Genomic DNA, 21,491 nt, shown 5'->3' with positions numbered 1-21,491 from the left:
CCATAACAACCCAGGGACTTTGCTTTCAATATAAAACCATTTTACTGTAAAGGGGCTGTGATTCATCACCCGACCAATCGAGGAAATGCTCTGCATCGCTAAGTGTAATAATAATGTGAGTTTGTGTCACTTGCATATCTTTGAAATTGTAACGCTAATGGCCGCAGCTGCTCCAAGATAGATATTATGCTCCAATTAAATGTGATGTGCAACACTTTCCAAAACGCATCACTTTATTCCATTGTTTGAAAAAGAACAAATCAATGTGACGAAATCAGACAAAACAAATGGGCGATCCAAGATGAACAAAAAAAAGCCCACATTGTTGTAGATGTCACCTCAGGTCTGCACTGTCTGGTGAATTGTCAACGTACATTTTTAACATTTCTGGAAGTTTTGTCTCGGAAGCAATGCCTCAAAGACGTAATTCCTCTTTTCCCAAATTATGTTTGTAACTGGCTCATGACTGCAGAGGAGAATCAGCGGCTCAAAATGGCACCTCCATTATGCTGTGGGCTTGACATGCGTTGAAAAGGACAAGAAGCAATGTTTTCAGGGAGCTTATTCAAAGAATGAAAAAAGTACATGCATAAGAGGAAATCAGAGAGATGTACTTTTATATTACTTTACAGCTTGATCATATTTGTTTTTTTCTGACGATAAGGGTTCAGCAGTTGTCACCGCTCGGATGTGTGTGGGACGACTCAGGCAGTCGTCGGCTGGAAGAAGTTGCTTTGGCATCAGTGGCAGCCATCTTGTAACGTTAGATAAGCTTCACTAAAATCACATAGAAGGTCAAATGTCTATACAGTATTCTACAAGTGTGCCTTGTCCCTGTTTCCCTTTCGCGTCTCTTAAATCCGTGGTTCAGATGGAGACTTTTTGAGGACTCCCAAAGATCACGACGTCCAGACTTCTGAGGAGCTCTGAAACCCGGTCACTGCAGGATGCAATCTGGAATGTGTGTTAATGAGCTCTGGTGTCTCATTAGTTTTTGTAGCTGGCGGACTTCTTTCCGCTGACCATGTAGAAAGGCGGAAGTCTGCCTATACAGGTCGAGGGATCGCAGAGGCCGGGCGACCCCGAGGCTCCCCGTGGACCAGCTGCTCCCGGGACGCCGGGGGTTCCCGTCTCGCCCCGTTGGCCGTTTTTGCCGTCCGTGCCAATGCCAGCAGCACCTGGTTTACCTGAGGTGGAGGTACAGAATATGTGTAAAGGTAGAGTCACAATGAAAATAAAATGGATTGAGCAAAGAAATGAGTATAAACGTGTAACATCCATGATGTTTTTGACTGAAAAGTTTAAATAGCAAAAAGAACTGTTGAAGTTGGTGCTGTCATTTGATTGGTGATATTTCTACTATAATAGTTTTATACATATAAAGTGCTAAAAATATTATAATAAAACTGTATCATATTTTTCATGATATAATATACTCTTGAGGTATTTATGACATACAATTAATTTTCCATATGCTATACAAATGATTGATTAATTTTTTTACGACATTCCATAATTTGTATTTTCATGACATTCAAAATACAAACTATTTTTATGATATTTATATCATACACGATATCTATAGAGTATACTATGCTATGACCTTTTAATGACATACAATACTATATGTTAAATGACAATGTATTGCATACTATGACATATTTCACATTGTTTTTATGTACTGAACTATTAAATGTTTATCCCATTTGTAAGGCAATATGCCTTTTCTATGTCTTTATTATATACTATACTTTCACAAGTATATGTCTTTTATGACATACATTCATGGAAAACTGTACAATTCTATGTCTTACGATATTTGTATGACAATTCTATAGTATGATTTTTAAATCATGTTTTGTTAATACTATTTTTGTATGGGATACTATACTATGACGTCATTTATTACATTATTTTTTGACATTTTTAGATATAATGGAATGTGACATTTTACAAGATTTATTTTTTCTATTATACGGCATACTATACTATGACATAATTATATTTCCTTACACAAAGAGTGAGGAGAATTACATTTCAGCTACAGTTAATAAAGAGTAACATCCTTAGCAGTGCTATTATTATTATGACTAAAACGTCGCCTTACCTGGTGCACCTGGTGCGCCCGAGCTTCCTTTGATTCCCACACCGTCCTCTCCCTTGTCTCCCTTGTCTCCCTTGTCCCCAGCATCACCTGCAGAGCAGCAGCGCACGTAGAGGACACACACATTAACGCTTACATGGCTGTTTTCACGCTTCTGGGAATGTCATTTGGAAACGTAATGACCTCACTCGAATTCAGCCTTGCTTAGTGAATCGTTGAATGTGTAATGTTACGCAAGGGTGAATCCCTTCTATGGTATACATTACTTATTTCAGTGTGTTGTGGCTTACTTTCTTTTTTTGGTTTTCTCTAAAGGATTTGCTTAATTTCCTGCCACTACATTCACTGTATGAGCTCTGGATGCCCTCCAGGAAAATAAAGGAATAGCATGAAGCAGCTATCGCAGCTATCCCAGCTGTCGCTGCTATCGCTGCTATCGTAGCTTGTCTATAGCAGCGCTGGTGAAACGCATATTATTTGCAAACCAATTAAGGTTTTTCTGAAGGCAGCAGCTTTGGTTATCTTATAACTGTCTTTGTTGTAGTTCAGCCTCAGTAATAGTTTAGTAAAGAGTGGATTTATAAAGCTCACTGACCTTTTTTGCCTGGTGCGCCTGGAAGTCCATAAAAGCCGGGATGGCCTTTGACTCCGTTCATCCCTGGAGGCCCTGCTGCTCCTGCAACTCCGGCCGGTCCGGCAGGACCAGGAAGTCCCACAAGTCCAGGAGTACCGGGGGAACCAATGGCTGCCGGCTTCTTCAGAAACTCTTTCATAAACGCTGCCAATTGTTCTACAAGCACAAAGAAGGAATCAGCTTAAAGCGGGAAGTAGCCGTGATTCATTGTTGCGTGGGTTAATTAAAAGTGCTGCTATGGATGACGTCAAATCAAAGTGAACAAACTGCACCTTCAACAACGCCTGAGCACATTTCCCGAAGCTTCTCGTCATTCACTTTTGGGCCCTGTGAATGAAAGAACACAGACTGAATCATGATTGCTTAAAAGCAAGATATGAATGAAATCTGAAGTCACACAGGGGCCCAATTTTGGCTCTAGTCTTTTTTCATTTCCCTGTCTTTAAGTAGGCATTTGTGTATAGCGTCTTTCTAGTCTTCGAACCACTCAAAGCGCTTAATAGTGGATGTCCTCATTAACCTGTTCACACACATTCACACACTGTTCCACCTGCCCATCAGGACTAAACTAATTCACACCAATTCATGTGCCGACGCCTTAGGGAGCAGTTTGGGGTTAAGTGTCTTGCACAAGGAGACATTGGCATGGCGTGGAGGATCCTGCACCACCATTTTAGCATGCTAACAATAGCTAATTAGCACAAATAGCATCTGAATCTGATGTACTAATCATTAGTTTTGATGGCATTTGGTCTTAAACCAAAGTAATGTAGGTAATGTGTGTCTATATGCTGTACATTGGCAAAAGGCAACACTTACAGGTAGACCTCTGGGGCCTGAGGCTCCAGGAATGCCTGGTTCACCGTCCAGCCCTCGAGCTCCCATCGGACCGGCCAAACCCTCGTGGCCCGTCTGGCCTGGTCTGCCCTCATCGCCTGTTGCTCCTCGTAGGCCCTTCTCACCACGCTTGAGGTAAAGAAAAAATGAAATTATTACCATCTCATTCTGAAAATGTGTTCTTGTGTCTTTTATATGTGTGGCAGTTACGGTAAATCCAGTTTATATTATTAATATCAGGTGTTATAGCACAGTGGTGGGATTATTAATGTCTCTCTGAAGGGAAAAGCTTGGAAGCAATGTATTACCTCTCCTTTGATGCCAGTAACACCAGGTGGGCCCTGAAAACACACAACGAATAGTTGACTTCTTTTAAATACACTCACAGAGACAAGATATTAAAAATAAAACATTTAGCTTCACATACCTGGTCTCCCTTGACCCCTGAGTCTCCCATTATACCCGTGTCCCCCTGTACGCAGAAGTAAGAGGGCAGGTATGTTACTCCTGGACCAGTTAACTGGCTGTGAACAGGTCAATAACATAATCACTGAGATTATAATAGTTCTTACCAGACTTCCTTTTGGTCCCATTGGTCCCACAGGCCCCTACACACAACATATGAGGAATTTAATTTGAGGTACTTCAAAACATCTTAAGACTTTTTTTATCATTTTGGATGTTGAAAGTAACATTAGTAAAATTAGATTTGTCTAACCTGATCACCTTTGTGTCCAGTATGACCCTTCAGTCCAATGTCACCAGTAGAACCTTTATCTCCTTTGTCACCCTGGAAATGCATCATTTTATATATACATGTATCCAATACATTTTTACATTTCATATTTCGTCCGATGTTTTGTTTCTATGAATTATCTTCATCGTTAGCATGAACTGCTTTGTAAAGCATTTATATCAATAATCAATAAGTCTCACATGGATGCCTTGAGGACCTTCAGCCCCCACTGGCCCTTGTTTTCCCGATTCCCCCTGGAAATTGATTAAAGATAGAGTTAGTTGCATATCAACTTAGTCAAATGAATGTACCTGAAACATCAAGAAAGTACAACTAAAATCCATTAAACACCAAAGATGTGAAACCATAAACTGGCCCAAACACAACTAAAACAAAATGGATACTCACGGTCGCTCCTTTATCTCCTTGTTTCCCATCTTCTCCATTATCTCCAGGCTCACCCTGTATGAAAACACATGTTGGGTTTGACAATTTAGCTGCACATGCGTCAAAGTAACAGATATATGAGTGATACTGGAGGCTTGATGGGAGAATCTCACGGTCTTTCCAGGAAGTCCAACTGGCCCGATGGGTCCCTCATCACCACCATCACCCTGAATCCAAAACAGGGATTGTGTCAGTCTTCAAATTTGGATTTCTACTCGTCTGGTTGAGTAAATTCTGTTGGCGTACAATAGCAATAACATTTGGAAGCCTCATTAAATAGAAGATGATTCCAATTACCTTTGGACCAGTGGGCCCAACGAGTCCCTGCTTTCCTGGGAGTCCCTGAGAACAACAACACATCATGTGAAAACAGGGAATAATTTGTGATTGAGGAACTTAGAATGTATTGACAACAAAAGGGTCAATGAAGTAGCACAACAAATATATTACATTTGTTCTAATTACTTTGAAACCAGGCTCTGAGTCTCTGAAAGCTCCATTATGTCCGACTTGGGCCGTACTAGTAACACAACCAGCTCTTTACTTGTTCACCATCTTAGTTTAGTGTGAAGACAATTCTCTAAAATCCACTAAAGTCAGCCTGCTGTTGGCGAGAGAGGAAAGGTCAGGAGATCATTAAAGAGATTAGGATACGCTGTTGGAGGAGCACGAATGTCTGGATAAAAATTACATGCCAATTTCAAAGAGAGGTTGACTTTGAAACCCCTACATGGTATCACACACACTGCTGCCAATTTATGTGTAATGGTTAATATTCATGACTTTCAAAGATATGCTGGCAGCACAAAGAGACAGTTATGTATTTCTGACACGTTTACACATAATCTCCTTGGTGGAGGCTCTGAAACGATGCATTATTCTAAAGGTGGCGTGCAAATTATTTACTATGAAAAAGACAGTGTGCAGTTTGAAGATAATCTGAAGCCTTTCACCTCACAGGTTGAGGTAGAGGATCTCTTGGCTTTGACTTTTCCTTCCCGCTGGTTGTTTGACTTTAATGTTTTATTGATCTTGACTTGAAAAAAAACTATTCAACATAAAAATGACCAATATTAGAAATAACTGACTATGAAAACCCAAAGAATGAAAATGAAAATGGATCGAAAATAATTATAGAATAGTAAAAGGATAAAAATGCAGCAAAATGTCAAAAAAGTATTTAATAAAAAGTCATACCATAGTATATTCAAAGAATCCCCCAAAAGGTTATAGTATATTACATGTCTAAAGAAGTCATAGTATAGTATATAACAAGTCATACAAATGTCATAGTTTAGTATGTTGAAAAACGTTATTGTATCAATTTTTTTTTATCATAAGATAGTGTGTCATACATATTTCGCACTATAGATCATTGAAAAAAATCCATAAAAAGGTTCTCGTTCTATATGTCCAAATAGTTATATTAGGATATATATATATATATTTTTTTTTATATATATATCCAATGAAATGAATGAAAATGAAATTGAACTTACTGGAATACCCACAATGCCCCTGAGACCAACAGTTCCAGCAATTCCAGCCTCTCCCTGTTGAGTAGAGGATTATGCATACAAAGATTATAATGATTAAAAAAACAAGACATTAAATACTGAAAAAAAAGTCTTTTAAAAGAGAGAAGTCACCTTCGCTCCATCAGATCCAGGGAGTCCATCTAAGCCATCTTTACCAGCCGCTCCCTGTAATGTCACAAACACAGTTATAAGCCATTCACACACACACAAAACAAAAAGAGAAAATCATTTCCTCCAATCGCATCAGTTTACTCACAGGGTCTCCGTTTTCCCCTGTAGCACCTTGCTCTCCTTGAGGTCCCAAAGCTCCCTAATTTAATGGACACAGTCTTTAAAGATAATGCTTTGGCAAAATAATCCAGGCGTTGCATCGTAGAACTCACCTCGTCACCCTTGGGCCCTTCCAAGCCTTGACGTCCACGGACTCCCTCCACACCCTGAGACGAGATATACGACGCACATCTGAGCGTTAGCTTTCAACTACATCCTGTCCTGGTGCTCTCAGAGTAAATGACAAAGACCGGATCAAACTAAGAGTGCTTACCGGACCTCCAGGGGGGCCGGTCGGCCCGGGGACCCCATTGAAACCAGGAGGACCCTGGGACCAGAGAGGAGGAAGCACACGTGTGTATCAGCACCACATGCCGGTAAATATAAACTGTATCAGTTATAAGCATGTCAAGGGAGCAAAACATGTGATGAAACTTTAGGTATAGATATGTTTTATTGTCATATGCACCGTTAACAGAGTTACTCCGTACAATGAAAAGCTTATCTTCCACACAGAATTACAATAACTTCAAACTTAAGGTAGAATTTAAATAAAGAATACAAAAAAAGTGCTATAAATGCTAATAGTGTAAGAAAATATATAAAATAAATGTGAAACCTTGCTGTAACTTACTCTGTCTCCCTTTTCTCCCAGAGTTCCAGGGAATCCAATCTCACCTCTTTGACCCTGAAATGACAGCAATGTATATATATATATATATATATATATATATATATATATATATATATATATATTTACACCTCTCATTGAATAACATACTATTCTATATATATATATATATATATATATATATATATATATATATATATATATATATATATATACATAGTATACTATAATAGCAAATGATGTCTGATGAATGAGTTCCCTCACATCATCTCCCATGCGTCCTGTTGGCCCCTGAGGACCTGGCTCTCCACCTTCTCCCTGGGCGTAAAAAAAGAAAACATTAATCAACAACAACAGAACAGAGATAATCATATTAAGCTGTTTACAGGCTGCAATCAAATCACGCATGTGCAAGTTATTCTCCATCTCTTTCCACACATATAATCTTTTACTGGAAATGGGAATTCACTCAGGAGTTTATTAGTGGAGAGGAGCCTGGCAGGTGTCATGAGTAAGGGAAGGATATTAAGAAGACATCTGATTGTTGAACAGATATGTTTCAGTACCTTTTCTCCAGACTCTCCGTCTTTTCCGGGTTCACCAGGCAAACCTGCATGTCCCTGAAGGCAACAATAACTCATGTTAACAACTTGATCTTCTTCCTGTCAAAGCTTGAGGTTCCTGCATATTCATCCTTGATTTAAAGGTATAATTGTGTCCCAGAGTTTCCTTTCCTTGTGAAGCTGATTTATCAATTGGGAAAATACATTTTTCCAAAAGCAATTTTTGGGTTTCCTACTCAATTTCCCTCACGAGACTAATACAGCTTCACTTTTGCTAAAGTCAGGGTGCTAACATCTACAAATGACAACGTGAAGATGAGGATGTTTAACTAAAGACAAAGCTGAGACTCATGAAGCTAATTTAGTTTTTTTGCAAGTATTTGGTCATGAACTATAAAGTATTGGACAAAGTGAGATGTTTGACTGGATAATAAAGGTTTTGGTTATTACAATTCATCTGCAGGGAACCATGAATGTGTGCACAAGCGTTCATTTCAGAGCGAAAAAAACATTTTTGCAATGAAAAACAGAATCAGAAACTACTTTTTTGTTACAAAAATAGTAAATTCACATGATTTTTATTTTCACATGGCGTCTAGATTATCTTTTTTGTCGAAATGTTTAGCTGTTAGCTTGAATTTAACACTGAAAGTCATCTGATCTGACTCCTCTGAATCCCACAGAGGGAACAGTTCCCAACACCGTCTCACTCAAAACTAAATGAAACTAAATTTAAAGTGCAATCGTGTTACCTTCATCCCCGGCAGCCCAGCCATCCCCTGGCGGCCAGCAGGGCAGGCGGCAGGACACTAGGAAGGACATGTGACAGAAGAAACAGACCAAACAGACCCAACCGTCAGAGCTGCCGCAGAGCCTCCTACCTTTAATGACTCAATTTGATTAGAAATCCACTGCCACCACCAAACCACATGCCATGCATCCAGGAAACTAACTTGGGAGTGTGAAAGACGGTAAAAAAGAACACTCACAGGTTCCCCACTTTCCTCAATGCTGGCACCAGGCGGTCCCTAAAACACAGCAGAGCGACATCTAAAAACAACGGCGGTTTAGATGTCCTCACAAATCCACCAAAGAAAAGCCCCCAGAGAGAGAAAGAGACCCGCGGCGTTGCGATGACACAACGCACACTCATGATTTCACACGGAAATATGAGCTCGAGAAGAAATGTATGGAGATGACAGATTAGTATGTTGTTGGTCAATATACAGTCTGTGGCTGAGATTGAGCTTAAATGAACAGGCATGCAGATGCTGACAACTTTGGCATGAACCAATCAGCTGCCTTGTTTTAGACTTGACCACACCTACAATGGTCTGGTTTTGGCAGGAAAAGTGCCCAATTCAAAACAGTGATATTAGCACTCAGCAGATAAATATCAGTATCTGCATATGTGCCCTCAGGTATTAATCATCTCAAATTAAATGAATTCAAAATAAAATCAGACAAACACAAAACTGTACACAAAACAATACATATTGTAACATGTGTATTGTGTAAAATATGAATACAATGTTAATGAAAAAGGGTTAGTTCTGGTCCTTACCGCAGGCCCTGGTGGACCAGGAGGACCAGCAGACCCCGGGGTGCCGGCGGCCCCTCTGGGTCCAGGTTGACCCTGCAAGTACAGGAAATATGAATTATATAAAAGCAAACTTTGTAACCATAACTTATCAACATATCAAACTGTTTTATAGCGCTATATTTTCTGTGGAGGAAGTACTCAGGTCAAGTGGAATAATACAATACAACGACGTAAAAATACTCCATTACAAGTAAGTGGTATCACTAGAAGTATCATAAGACAAATGTACATAAAGTATCCACAGAAAAGGTACTCAGGGACCTTTCCCATGTTACAGATATTACATAATGACATTATCAGATTGTGAATACTGATGCAGAAATGTGGAAGCAGCATTTCACTGATGTTATTTTCTGCAGTTAGTTTGAATTGCTTCACACAGTTCTGTATTTCAGTACCACCAGTTTAATCTTTAATGATGTATTATATTGTATTTGCAAATCTTTTTTTAATGTAAAATCTTAATGGAAAAAGAAAGTATAACTTTAAATGATAGACAGTTGAGTAAAGAGTACAATATTTCCCTCTGACATGTAGTGGAGTAGAAGTATAAAGTGTAGCACTAAATGAAAATACTTGAGTAAAGTATGATAAATCTACCCAAATACATGAATAAATGTACTTAGTTACTTTCCACCACGTACTATTTTCACATTGGTTTACGTCAAAATGTACTCAAACTTTTAATGTGTGCGTTTCTGACCTCCGGCCCGATGTTTCCTTCGTCTCCTGGGATTCCTGGTTTCCCTGCAGGTCCCTGTAAGAGACACGGCGGTTAATACGGCAGCATATATAATATATATACAACATATAACAAAGGATTCATTATTATTATTATTATTATTATTATTATTATATGAGCTGGTAAAACGATAAAAACCAAAGATGTTGCAAACACATACAGTGGGTCCTTCGCTTGCGGGGCCCTGGGAGACAAAAGACAAAAGGAGTGTGTTAGTATTAGAGTCTCAGTCCATGTTTTAGTTTAATGAGATGTTTCCACTTACAGCAGGACCTGGGGAACCAGGGAAGCCGGGAAGTCCCTGCAGTCAGAAGGCAAACAACTCTGTTAATTTACTATATCACATAATATATTATGACATTTATGATTTATGACTTATTAAGACTTTTACATGATACTATGACTTTTTATGACAAAATATACCATGACATTTTAATGATGTCTTTTTTACAATTTTTTATGACCTGTGACTTTTTATGAGACCCTTAATCATTACTTGTGTACAACTTACTTTACAACATTTTAAATGGCATTTGTAGAACATGAAATACACATATAATCTTCCTTTTTTGTGCCATTTTATAGTACACTAAAGTATTACTTTTTATTGCACTTTATTATGACTTTTTTTAATAATATACAACATTATTACTTTTTATTACATTTAATGATATGACTTTTAATGATATTTACGATTTCTTTATGGCCTTCTATACTATTATTTGTTAAATATATAGTGTATTTTTATGACATACTCTATATCATTATGTTATACTATAATATGGTATTCATTACTTTATTATGATGTTTTTTTAAGGGCTTTTTATAGCTGTGTCTGTAAAGAATTACACTTTGTTTAACTAAATGGTTACTCACTCTCTCCCCTACAGGCCCTCTGGGGCCCATCGGACCAGAAGAACCCTGCAGACAATAAACACACCGTCACACACGGACCGTACTGGCAGATATTAGAAAGAGTGTGTGTGTCAGTGCATGAGGTGATTTTTCCTACACCCGATCCTGGATGGCCAGACAGGCCTCTCTGTCCAGGAAGACCGATCTCACCCGGCTCTCCTTTGCTGCCCTGGGAACCAGACACAACGAGAATAAAGCAGCTTTATCTTCTTCCTGCATGTCTCTGCAATGTTGCCGAGAGAACTGGATGCAGTGACAGTCAGCATGTAATCATCAGACGGCTTCTGTAAGGCCATGCAGATTGTAATTTACAGTATATAGCATGTGCTTATGCAAAATTGTAAATAATTGTATAATAAAATGAATATATGTTCCATTATTGATAACAGCAGACTGTTTGCACAAGACTCAGACGACAGGTCTGAACCTCATACATTTTGTTCATACCAAGGAGAAAATTCAAAATATGGGAACAAAAATTGTATGACATGTGGAAATATCTTAGAATCACTACTACAAGCGACATAAGAACAATGTTAGTACATATACATGTTAAAATTAAAACAATTTAACAATAGTGTCAATGGTATATTAACCCCCCTTTCCCTTTTAAAATTTCAAAGCAGTAACATTCACTCTAACTGACCTGCTTTTGACTGTTATAAATAAGACCGTCACTTAAGAATTAAGACCTTTCTCTGCTTTGTCTGACTGCTGGTCCTTTGTGCCCATGTGTGTGTAATGTGTTCCTAATAGATGAGCAATGCCCAGTGGGACGAAGGAAGAAGATTAAGTAATGGATGAAGTAAAGCAAATGAAAGGGCTTTGGTTCTGTGGTGGCTTATAAGCCCCTGCAGCTTTTTATTGTGGTTTAAAAACCTGTTGATTTGTTGAATTTACCTTGATTACCAAATGTCAGAATGTCAAATGCGACGTACATTAAACCTCTTGCTTGAGCACAGAAGTAAAGTGAAGCATATCCTCGGAGGGAGCGCACAAAAAGAGGGAGAATGGATATTTTGTCAGCGCATCCTTTCACATTTCATACTTACAGGATTGCCTGGACTGCCAGTAGAACCTGGAAGACCCTGGAGAGAGGAATAAAACAACATAGTTAAACACATACAAAGAAAAATACTTGCTTTGCGTTCCTAGAAATTATTCAGACAATGACGGACTCCAAGAGGAAACACTTACATCTCTTCCATCTCTGCCATTTTCTCCTGCGGGCCCTCGGGGGCCCTCTGTGCCAGGGACTCCTGGGGGGCCTTGGACTGATTTGTCAGGCTGAGAGTAGAGACAACCAGTCAGTAAATGACAGTGAAATGATTGAGAAAAAAAATATGAATATAGCTTTTAATGAAACTTATGAATAAAACAAATTATGAAACTTACACCTTCAGGGACTGGACTCGTCAAATCACTTATCCACAATAGTAAAATGTTTTACATACATATATCAAATGCTTTTTATGTATTACAGAAATATTTAACAAATGCTTGTGCTAAGCAGATCCATTTAATTTGGCACCTTTACGTTAATGTAACTTTGTTAAAGTGTCTTTTTACAGCCTGCAGGCCTGTTTCTAAATTGGTAGATTTCAGACACGTAATGTAAACATATCTGTGTGCTCTAAAAAAAAAAGAAACCAAGCAAAAACAACCACCATAAATTAGGCTGTGAACAAAGCAATGAGGCAATTAGGCAATCGAAGCACTGAAGTAGATTATTGGCTTAAAAATGTCAAAGCAAAAAGGAAGTAGAGTAGGTAGATAGATAAATACCTCAGCATTGGCATACATCTGAAGAAGCAAGAGAAATCAGATAAAAGGGAGAGTTAGTGAAAGTAGTCACACCACCATCACCAGCAGAAGCCTGTTTATGTTCTTAGTAGTGAGTATATCATGCTGTCATTTGAATAAACAGCCCATAGTACCAACGCTTCCCATGTACAAGAACCACCTCACAGCTCGATGCAGGAGTGTTAGCCTGAAATTGAATAGAGTGCACCAGGCCAGGAAATATTTCTGTCGACAGTGCAAAGGTATATTTGCATTTTTATGTACCGTATAAATACGCTCCAGCTTATTTGCATTCACATTTCTACAAAATGAGATGTGAGACAGCAGAGTGGCATTTTCATTACAGGCTACAAGTATTTCTCTCAAGCCGAACTCTCATTAGTTGTGCTAAAGCCACGTGTAAATACAACGCGTTGGGAATGTAGAACTATATCAAGTAAATTTGGGTGTCATAACTCATTACGTTGAATCTGGGATTTTGGCTGGCGTTGAACATCCAAATTGTGTTTACCTTTCGGGCGCTACGATACTAGGGAGCGTTAAGTTGTTACATGAATGCAGCAGAATCAGGTTTTATCAAGAAATTACTTTGCAGAGGCCAGATTGTGTACAATATGCCCATGGATGTGCAAAGTATTTGCAACTTTAAAGGTTTTCAACCGGGCAAATGCAATTGAGCGAACGTCTACAATTAGCATATTGGCTGTTGCATATAAATCGTCCAGCGGTAAAACTCATGAGAATGAGGGTAAAACTTGATTTGCTTTCTGTTTGAACGTACCTAGAGAATACCATGTCCCACTTTTAACTTCAATGTTGAAGCAAAAACTAATGTATGAAGCCTATTTCTCATGTAAGTGCATGCGCTAAGATAAACTGTCTTCGTTAGCTAGTTAATCTAGCTTCATCCTACCAAAATGGGATACAATTCCACAGCTAGTTTTTTTCTTCTTAGAGTTCACTCTGTTTGGAGTTGCCAGGTTGCTCCACCCTTGTTCCTTCCGCAACATGGGCGGAGAAAACCACTTTTAATGGTCGTAACCAGCAGGTGGCAGGTGTTATATTGCATTCCTGGCAGCTGATAATCAAGTAGCAGCAGGTAGTGTGCTTCTATTTGGAAAGTTATTTCAGGCAGGGCAACATATGTAACCTGTTAAAGCATTTTTCTATTATAGGCCTAACACATTTTATGTACCCATCACAACACCTTTAAATCATTTCATCCCAATTTCCGTGAAAGCAAAGTCAGTGAAATTTTTCAGACGTAACCATGTTGTTGTTGGGCCTCATGTTGTTTCCATGTTGGAAGCGGCCAACTAGCATTGAGACAATTAGCACATGCTGTATTCTTTGCTGACTTTAGATGAAATGGTAACCACAAACATCTTGCACTATGCACAATACGCAGGTTGGGTTTCTGATCTCACATTTTTAATTCGATCAAACTTCCTCTTGTTTATTAAAGTTAGCTAAGAAGCCAAGCGTTTATGGTTTGGCTCCATGCATCGCGGTCTAACACAGCCAATGAGATCATGTCGGCCTTCCTCTTTAACAGCTCTGCCTCCGAGACATGTTTGAAAGGCTACAACTCCAATCTGCTGTTGTCCAACTTGCAAATTGTTTTGGATGAACTGCAACCTCTGTGTGCACGAAAGAAAACCGCTTTTGTATGTTTGACACTTCCGCAACTCCATCTCAGCATTTCTGGCCTTGTTTTCTCTCGGCATGCATGGATTCGCCATCAGCCAGAATAAAAACCACAAACCACAGCAGATGCTGAGCAGATCCAAGTCCTTGTCACTGTACCTCGGTGGCAGGCAGCTCGTTGCAGCTCTCTCTCTGGGCCCTCTTCGGGTCGCAGTGGATCAACATCCACTGGAGTTCAAACTGAAAAGAGACGTCTAAGTTACTGCAAATGCAATGCTTTGCATTCATTTTCAGACGCTGACAACAGCATGTTGAACTGATTCTTCATGGTGCAATTGTTTCTTTGTAGTTTTGAATCAGTTCCTTCCACTGCTGTTGAGCTGGATGTTCCATCAAGGCTATTTTGTGCAGGGATTAGGTTTTTCTTTTTTTCCACTGGAACCCAGCTGAGCAGCTTTGCTGTGACAGCAGCACTTTAGAATTATGGCAGAGCTCAGCAAACATATAAACCTGAATGTGTTTGTTCAGAGAGCACCCTTTCGCCGACAGTGCCTGTAAGTTGAGTCAGTGAACATTATTAAATGCAGCAGGCAATTCTCCATCATCGCTTACCACTACGGAGACATCGGGGTCAGCATCCAGCCTGCCAATCAGAGTGTCTCCCTCCGTGTTGATGGGGCCTTTGTCCTTGATGGGTCTCTGATCCACAGGCTGGCAGTCCACGTACAGAGTGACGATGTCGCGCTCCACGCCGATCATCACCTTGTGCCATTTGGTGTTGAAGAGCACCGAAAGGCCGGGGAAGGTGACGGTCTGCAGGTTGCCGTCTGCGCCCATCAGGAAGTACTCCAGAGCCTGCTGGTCCCCGTTGAGCCTCAGTCCGGCTTGTTTGTAGCCGTCTTCGTCCACTATTTGCCAGACGTTCCACACCTTGTTCACGCTGCTCTTGATCATACGGAAGGTCACCATGACGGAGTACTCGTCAGGGAAGCCGCGAGGAAAGTTCAGCCTCGGAGAGAAATTGAGCACAGGGGTTCAAATTATCTAAAGGTATCACGTTGCAACTTGGCTTTTATCGAGGGAAAAGCTCAATGGCATCTATCGCAGCTACGTGACGATGCTCAAAATATCTTTTATGTGGAAGTTAATCCATGATCACAAAATAAACACCACTCAGCTAAATCTATCATCGAATCAAGCACAAGACGTGGATAGAAATAACTTGAAAGCCTCGCCATCACTGTCGTTGATTGTCCGATACAAATATATTAAAGCTAAATGCTTCAAAGAAATACGGCGTGCTATTATATTAAAAATGAGGTACTGTGAAAGAGGCTGCCTCAGTGCATAAATCACTGCTGGTTAGCATCCACAGTCTGATGCTTTCTGTGCTTTTAACAAGCCAGATTCTCAGTAGGTGGTGCCTTCATAGACGGGCGCTGAAACCGGACTTTTACCATCTTGTAAACGATCAAGGTGAGGTAATAAAAAACAAGAGTTTCCTGTTCGCCAATAAAACAAATGAAGACCACTCTCTAGCGTGGCCTGAGGTGAGAATGTCTAAAGTTTGTGCTGCTTTTGTCCTGCAGAAGAAAGAGGGGAGGGAGTGCAGCGTGAAGCCTGCTGGCAGGGACAGACTTCAAAGCGCAGTCTGTGCCACGGGACTTGTGGGGGAAATAAACATGTATTTACATTCAGTGCGACAGGCCCGGTGTGGCGTAGGTGCAGGGTGCCAGCGAGTTACATAACAGCTTAAGGAAAGCTGGCCTGCTGGAAAAGATTAGCCAAAACAGACTGCAGCAGACCCACTGGGGGAAAAGGAGGCATCTTTATGGAAAGATGTGAAGCTATTAACCTGCACACTCAAAATCCAGTTTTGTAAAATATTGCCTTGAACACTATGCCCTTCACTTCCCAGATAAAGTGCAAAAGGGTCTCTATTTAGATGCTGCAGTTGCAACACAGTGCTGCATTATAGATAGGGCAAAGTGGGACGCTGCCCTAGGACCATGGACCTCAAAAGGAAACCCCCCGGTTCACGAGGGTTACTGGATTAATTGAATAGTAGGGGAACTCTACCAGTTGTACACAGAGTTACTCCCTTTGTGTGTCTGGGAAGCTTTTCAATGTTTGAAAGAAATAACCCTGGTGATGTCATCTTTACAAATTTTACATTTTGACCAGAGGTTTTGTTAAAAGAAAAAGAAAAAAGACCAAAGCATTTACCTGGCATTGAGGGTTTAATTGAATTGTCAACGCAATTGTTTAATTGCGTTGGGAATGTAGAACTATATCAAGTAAATTTGGGTGTCATAACTCATTACGTTGAATCTGAGGTTTTGGCTGGCGTTGAACATCCAAATTGTGTTTACCTTTCAGGCGCTACGATTCTAGAGAGCGTTAAGTTGTTACATGAATGCAGCAGAATCAGGTTTTACCAGGAAATTACTTTGCAGAGGCCAGATTGTGTACAATATGCCCATGGATATGCAAAGTATTTGCAACTTAAAAAGTTTTCAATTGTAGACATTTGTAATGTCTACAATTAGCATATTGGATGTTGCATATAAATCGTCCAGCGGTAAAACTCATGAGAATGAGGGTAAAAGTTGATTTGCGTTCTGTTTGAACGTACCTAGAGAATACCATTTCCCACTTTTAACTTCAATGTTGAAGCTAAAACTAACTTATGAAGCCTATTTCTCATGTAAATGCATGCGCTAAGGTAAACTGTCTTCGTTAGCTGACATTGAGGGTTTAATTGAAGGACACTTTTTAGATACATTATGGGAAAAGTTGGGTGCTTTGACCAAATATGTCTTTTGCAATAAAGTTCTCAAAACGTGCAAAACAAATTAGCTGGGCTATTGTAGTCTTTACTATGGGCTTCATGGTAAAACGACTGCCTTGATAGTTCTTGTTTTTTAAGCTTGATTGAGACTCAGGATAGCGTATCTCAGCCGCTGGTGGTGGGCGTCTCAATAGGGGCCCACCTCTGATATTTTGCCGCAGGGTCCCCAAGTGGGGTAATCCGGCCATGTTGGTTGTTTCAACTAACCTTTAATTAAAAACTCGGGGAACTCTTAACAGGAAGTCGGTGCCCTTTGTTCAGACAGTCGAAAAAAATGTAAAGGAGTATGTACATCAGAAGATAAATCACTACAAAAAGGCACGGTGATGTATGCCTCTTCACTGTACATTTCCTTTAGATACAAAGGGCTTCAAAACATGCTTTTCCAATGCCTCCCATCACTCACACACATAAAAAAAAATGCCTCTCCGCTGCCTTTTTGTCTGCCAAATAGGTTCAGACATGTTTTTCTCTACCAATTACATGCTGCTTGCAATTCAGTAACATCTGTGGAGGACCTGTAATAATGCAACACCTGCATCAAGAGGACCGCTGCTGCTTCTCAGCATGTATGTGTGCGTTTTTATCGGTTTTCCTTTTAAACCGTCTTTACTGTACTTACATGGTTGGAATTTGGAAGTTGGCCTCCTTGTCGAGGCGGTAGGCCACCTGCAGCGCCGTGGAGCCGTCCACCTTCCTCACGCCTTTTAGAGGGATCACATCCAGCTGGAACTGTGTGATCAGATCAAAACCTACAGAGGATAGAATATGTGTTGGAAATCATTTGACCTAGTAGAGGTAATGAAAGTAGTAGCACTTATTGTTCGAGGTAAAAGCAACACTATTAGTGTGGCTAGCATTGTTCACTCCACTATTAGCATTTTGAATTCATGAGTACTAGCATTACTATGTAGATCCTATAATGTTATAACTTCAAATGCTTTTATTTTTGTGAATTAATACATGTTCAAGTCATCTATCTTTGCTGATATCAATTGATAATATAGCAATAAAGCAGTCAAAGTTTTGCCCTGACTTGAGAACAAGGCTAAGAGCCTGTAGAAACGAAGCATTCAAGCATTCCTCACGGCAAACAAATCATTATTTTAGTAACGTATAATAAAGGAAACACGATGGTAATGAATCACATGTGAAATAATGAACTTTTCTCCAACAATGCGTTACTTCTTCAGACCGCAGAGCAGCATGAGCGCAGATGTGTTTGAGACGAGGCCGTGGCGAGCAATTACAATCTTGCTGAGTTCGGATTGTTCCAACTCAAATTCTGTAAAGCTCAAGTGGAACATTTTATTTGCCTCGTTTAAAATCTAGCGGTGTTTTGAGGCATCGGGTGGCCCACCCTGTTCAACTAATTAAAACTGGTTTATTTTGTTTCTCATGGATTTTCTAAGCTTTGTGGTTTTACAACAACGTCAACCCTAACTTTTATTTACCTGGAAGGTCATCTTGTCCACTTCTCATCGGTGGGCAGACGGTATCGCCATCCAATCGGTTGAGGTCTAGTTCTGATAGGAGAAAAGAAAACACGACAACAATCACCTGGTTGTCCTTGTAATCCAGTTCCAAGCTGAATTTAATGAATGCAATACCTTACCGGCCCATTTAATTCAGCTGGCTTTGCCAGGAGACAAACACAAGTGAAAAGCAAAGTCTTTGACGTCAAAGGAGATTAACATCATAATACACAGCGTGCTGCATTATTAATGCGGGTTTCTCTTACAACTACACTGACAGTATTTCACACATTCACATAAACCAACTTAGTGTTGGGGATTTCCAATGCAGACAACCTTTGTGATCCAGACACGTCCCCAGAGATGGAAACATAATGTTGATAAATATGGCAGCGAGTGTTGCCTGACTGGAGCCATATGTCATCAGACATATTTGAAAAGGTCAATGTGTCAGGTCAGACACTTTTCTTTTTGTTTATGTGTATGATTTATCAAGATGGAAGTCTCCTTTGCTGGAAACTGAAACCCGCAATCCATCAAACTGCCATTTCATTTGAGCTTTCATCATGAAATCTATACTTTCAGTTTTTTTTTTTTTTAGTTAATCTACAAAATTGAATACTGGCCTAGTTTTTCTTTGTCAGTAATACACTGTTGTTAATATAAATGAGTGAATTAAGAAAAGTGCATACCTTTGTAGTACTTTGGCAGATACAAAGACATGTTTTTAAACAAACACCCCTATTACATAAATTGGAAAATCAATTCCTTGGATGTGACAGAAGAGGGGGCTATCCCTGAGTCAGGAGGGTGTGTGTGTGTGTGTGTGTGTGTGTGTGTGTGTGTGTGTGTGTCGGGGGCTCTCAAAAACCCTCCATGAAACGAGGACGGTGACAGCCGGAGGGGCCTCTACCTGAGTCAGCTCATTTACTGAGAGCAGAGTGAACACAACACATCTGGAAGCCGTTCCCAGATCCCACATAAACTGCTGAGAAATGAGATAAAGTGGTGAGACGGTATTTATAATCCCATCTTTACTACCACTAAACACTTATCTGACTGCATGTGGGCCTCAAGTTGTTAAAGTTACTGCCTGCCACAGCATTACGCTCAGAAAGCAAGTCATTAGTGCAATGAGTGGGAGATGAACCACAATTAAGATGTCACATGCAGTTACATGTGTGTGTGTGTGTGTGTGTGTGTGTGTGTGTGTGTGTGTGTGTGTGTGTGTGTGTGTGTGTGTGCACACTCAATGTTAGATTCACTGTGTCCCCGAACAATTGCAGAGAACAGACTTGTTGCGATTATCAGAGGGGACATTTAATCTGATTTAATCCTACCAGCACAGTGTGCCTGCTATTTCTGGCCTTTGCTTTTTGAATTCTGATAAAGAGACTGACCTGGCAACAGTCAACATGTCGCCCGTTATCATTAAACCTGAGTCCTCTTGGTGTGTGTACAGGGTACAGAGGTGGGAATGATGGTGCAATGCATTGTGGGTGACTTACGTCCGAATGCAGGCGCGAGGAGGAGGGACAGCAGAGCCACGCAGACGGGTGAGCAGGCCGACATCGATGGATGCCGCGGCTGCTTTCTGTTCAGGAATGATGGAGGAAATCAGTATTCAGTCAGGCGTCTAATTCTCTCTGACAGTTCCTTTGTGTCTGAATCGATAAAACACTTCACATGCAGCACTTTGCCGGTGTCCTCCGTGCTCTTCCTGAGCACATAAATAGAAAGTAAAAGTTTACACAGCTTCAGCAAATTGTGTTTCGCTTTCCAGTGAAGATAAAACTGTAATGGGGTGAGATAGTAAATACACTTTGGAGGAGTTTGAGCTGCATCACTGAGCTAATCTGGTCATCTCATATCTCTTGGAATGAACTACGCTTAAAATATTAAAGCTGCTATGATATATATTTTGTGTTATAACAATGGATGACATCACTTATATGTTGCTTATAGTGATAGACAATCATCACCCGACTGTTGAGTTGAGATAGAATATTTTGAATTCTCACATATGCTAAAGCATTCATATGCTACGATTGTGATGTTTTGACTCCGCCCATTCAGGTCTAACTTAACCAATCAGATCATTTCACTGTTAAACACTGGAGAAGGTGGACGATAGATGACAGAAAAAGTCCCGCAGGGGATGTGACACAGAAGTCTCTCAGCGGTGCAAAACGCTGTCCACAGGTTCAGCAGCAACAGCACACTCTACCCTGAAGCGATCACAACACACAATAATGTGTGTCCGGAGTTGTGACAGCTTTCCACAGCAATCCTAAATCCATCATCAACATGACGGATGGTGATATGAGGACTTTTTTCCAAAAAAAGCAAAAGGCTGTAGCTCATCAATCCGAGAAACGAATGAGGTCGGGGTGGCGGTACCGAGGGCGTAACCCATCTCCGGTGTGTGAACTCTCTTGCAAATGTGTGAGTTTGTGTGTGTGTGTTTGTGTGTGTGTGTGTGTGAGAGAGAGAGAGTGCACTGTCAGAGAAATGACTAATGGCCAAAGCAAGCAAGGTCTGGGCTCTAACATTCTGCCCTTCGCGTTAAAGGAGCATCTTCAGAGTCCCAGTGGGATCGGCTGTCGGCCTTTCACGCGGATCCATCTGCAGTCTAGACAGGTGCAGCTGCACGTCACTGATGAAATGTGACAAGAGGGAAGCTTTCAATGTTTCA

The 21,491-nt window shown here is 40.3% G+C and overlaps 1 protein-coding gene across 1 annotated transcript; it reads right to left on the bottom strand.

Moving 5' to 3' along the window:
* Positions 1 to 221: 221 nt before the first annotated feature.
* On the bottom strand, positions 222 to 20,386 carry col9a1c (collagen, type IX, alpha 1c). Its single transcript, XM_079231538.1, has 37 exons — positions 20,305 to 20,386; positions 18,776 to 18,847; positions 17,944 to 18,073; positions 15,083 to 15,479; positions 14,630 to 14,710; positions 12,806 to 12,823; positions 12,218 to 12,307; positions 12,073 to 12,108; positions 11,118 to 11,189; positions 10,982 to 11,026; positions 10,371 to 10,406; positions 10,266 to 10,289; positions 10,067 to 10,120; positions 9,325 to 9,396; positions 8,750 to 8,788; positions 8,513 to 8,569; positions 7,764 to 7,817; positions 7,462 to 7,515; positions 7,201 to 7,254; positions 6,841 to 6,894; positions 6,680 to 6,733; positions 6,553 to 6,606; positions 6,408 to 6,461; positions 6,258 to 6,311; positions 5,056 to 5,100; positions 4,872 to 4,925; positions 4,720 to 4,773; positions 4,512 to 4,565; positions 4,294 to 4,365; positions 4,148 to 4,183; positions 4,003 to 4,047; positions 3,884 to 3,916; positions 3,558 to 3,704; positions 3,011 to 3,065; positions 2,700 to 2,894; positions 2,108 to 2,194; positions 222 to 1,187 (listed from the first exon to the last, which is right to left on the bottom strand). The coding sequence occupies exons 1-37, from the start codon at positions 20,366 to 20,368 to the stop codon at positions 988 to 990; spliced, it is 2,796 nt and encodes a 931-aa protein (XP_079087664.1). The 5' UTR covers positions 20,369 to 20,386; the 3' UTR covers positions 222 to 987.
* Positions 20,387 to 21,491: the final 1,105 nt, after the last annotated feature.

Source organism: Taurulus bubalis, assembly GCF_910589615.1.
Source record: "Taurulus bubalis genome assembly, chromosome: 16".
In the NCBI taxonomy this organism is placed as follows: domain Eukaryota; kingdom Metazoa; phylum Chordata; class Actinopteri; order Perciformes; family Cottidae; genus Taurulus; species Taurulus bubalis.
Note: the sequence above shows the minus strand (reverse complement) of the source record. Positions and strands in the feature narration are given on the sequence as shown.

Coding starts and splice junctions, on each gene's coding strand:
- col9a1c (XM_079231538.1), bottom strand. CDS start 20,368: ATGTCGGCCTGCTCACCCGTCTGCGTGGCTCTGCTGTCCCTCCTCCTC. Junction 11,190..12,072: donor CTGGCAGTCCAGGCAATCCT/GTAAGTATGAAA, acceptor TCTGGTTCCCAG/GGCAGCAAAGGAGAGCCGGG. Junction 3,917..4,002: donor CAGGGGTCAAGGGAGACCAG/GTATGTGAAGCT, acceptor GTGTGTTTTCAG/GGCCCACCTGGTGTTACTGG.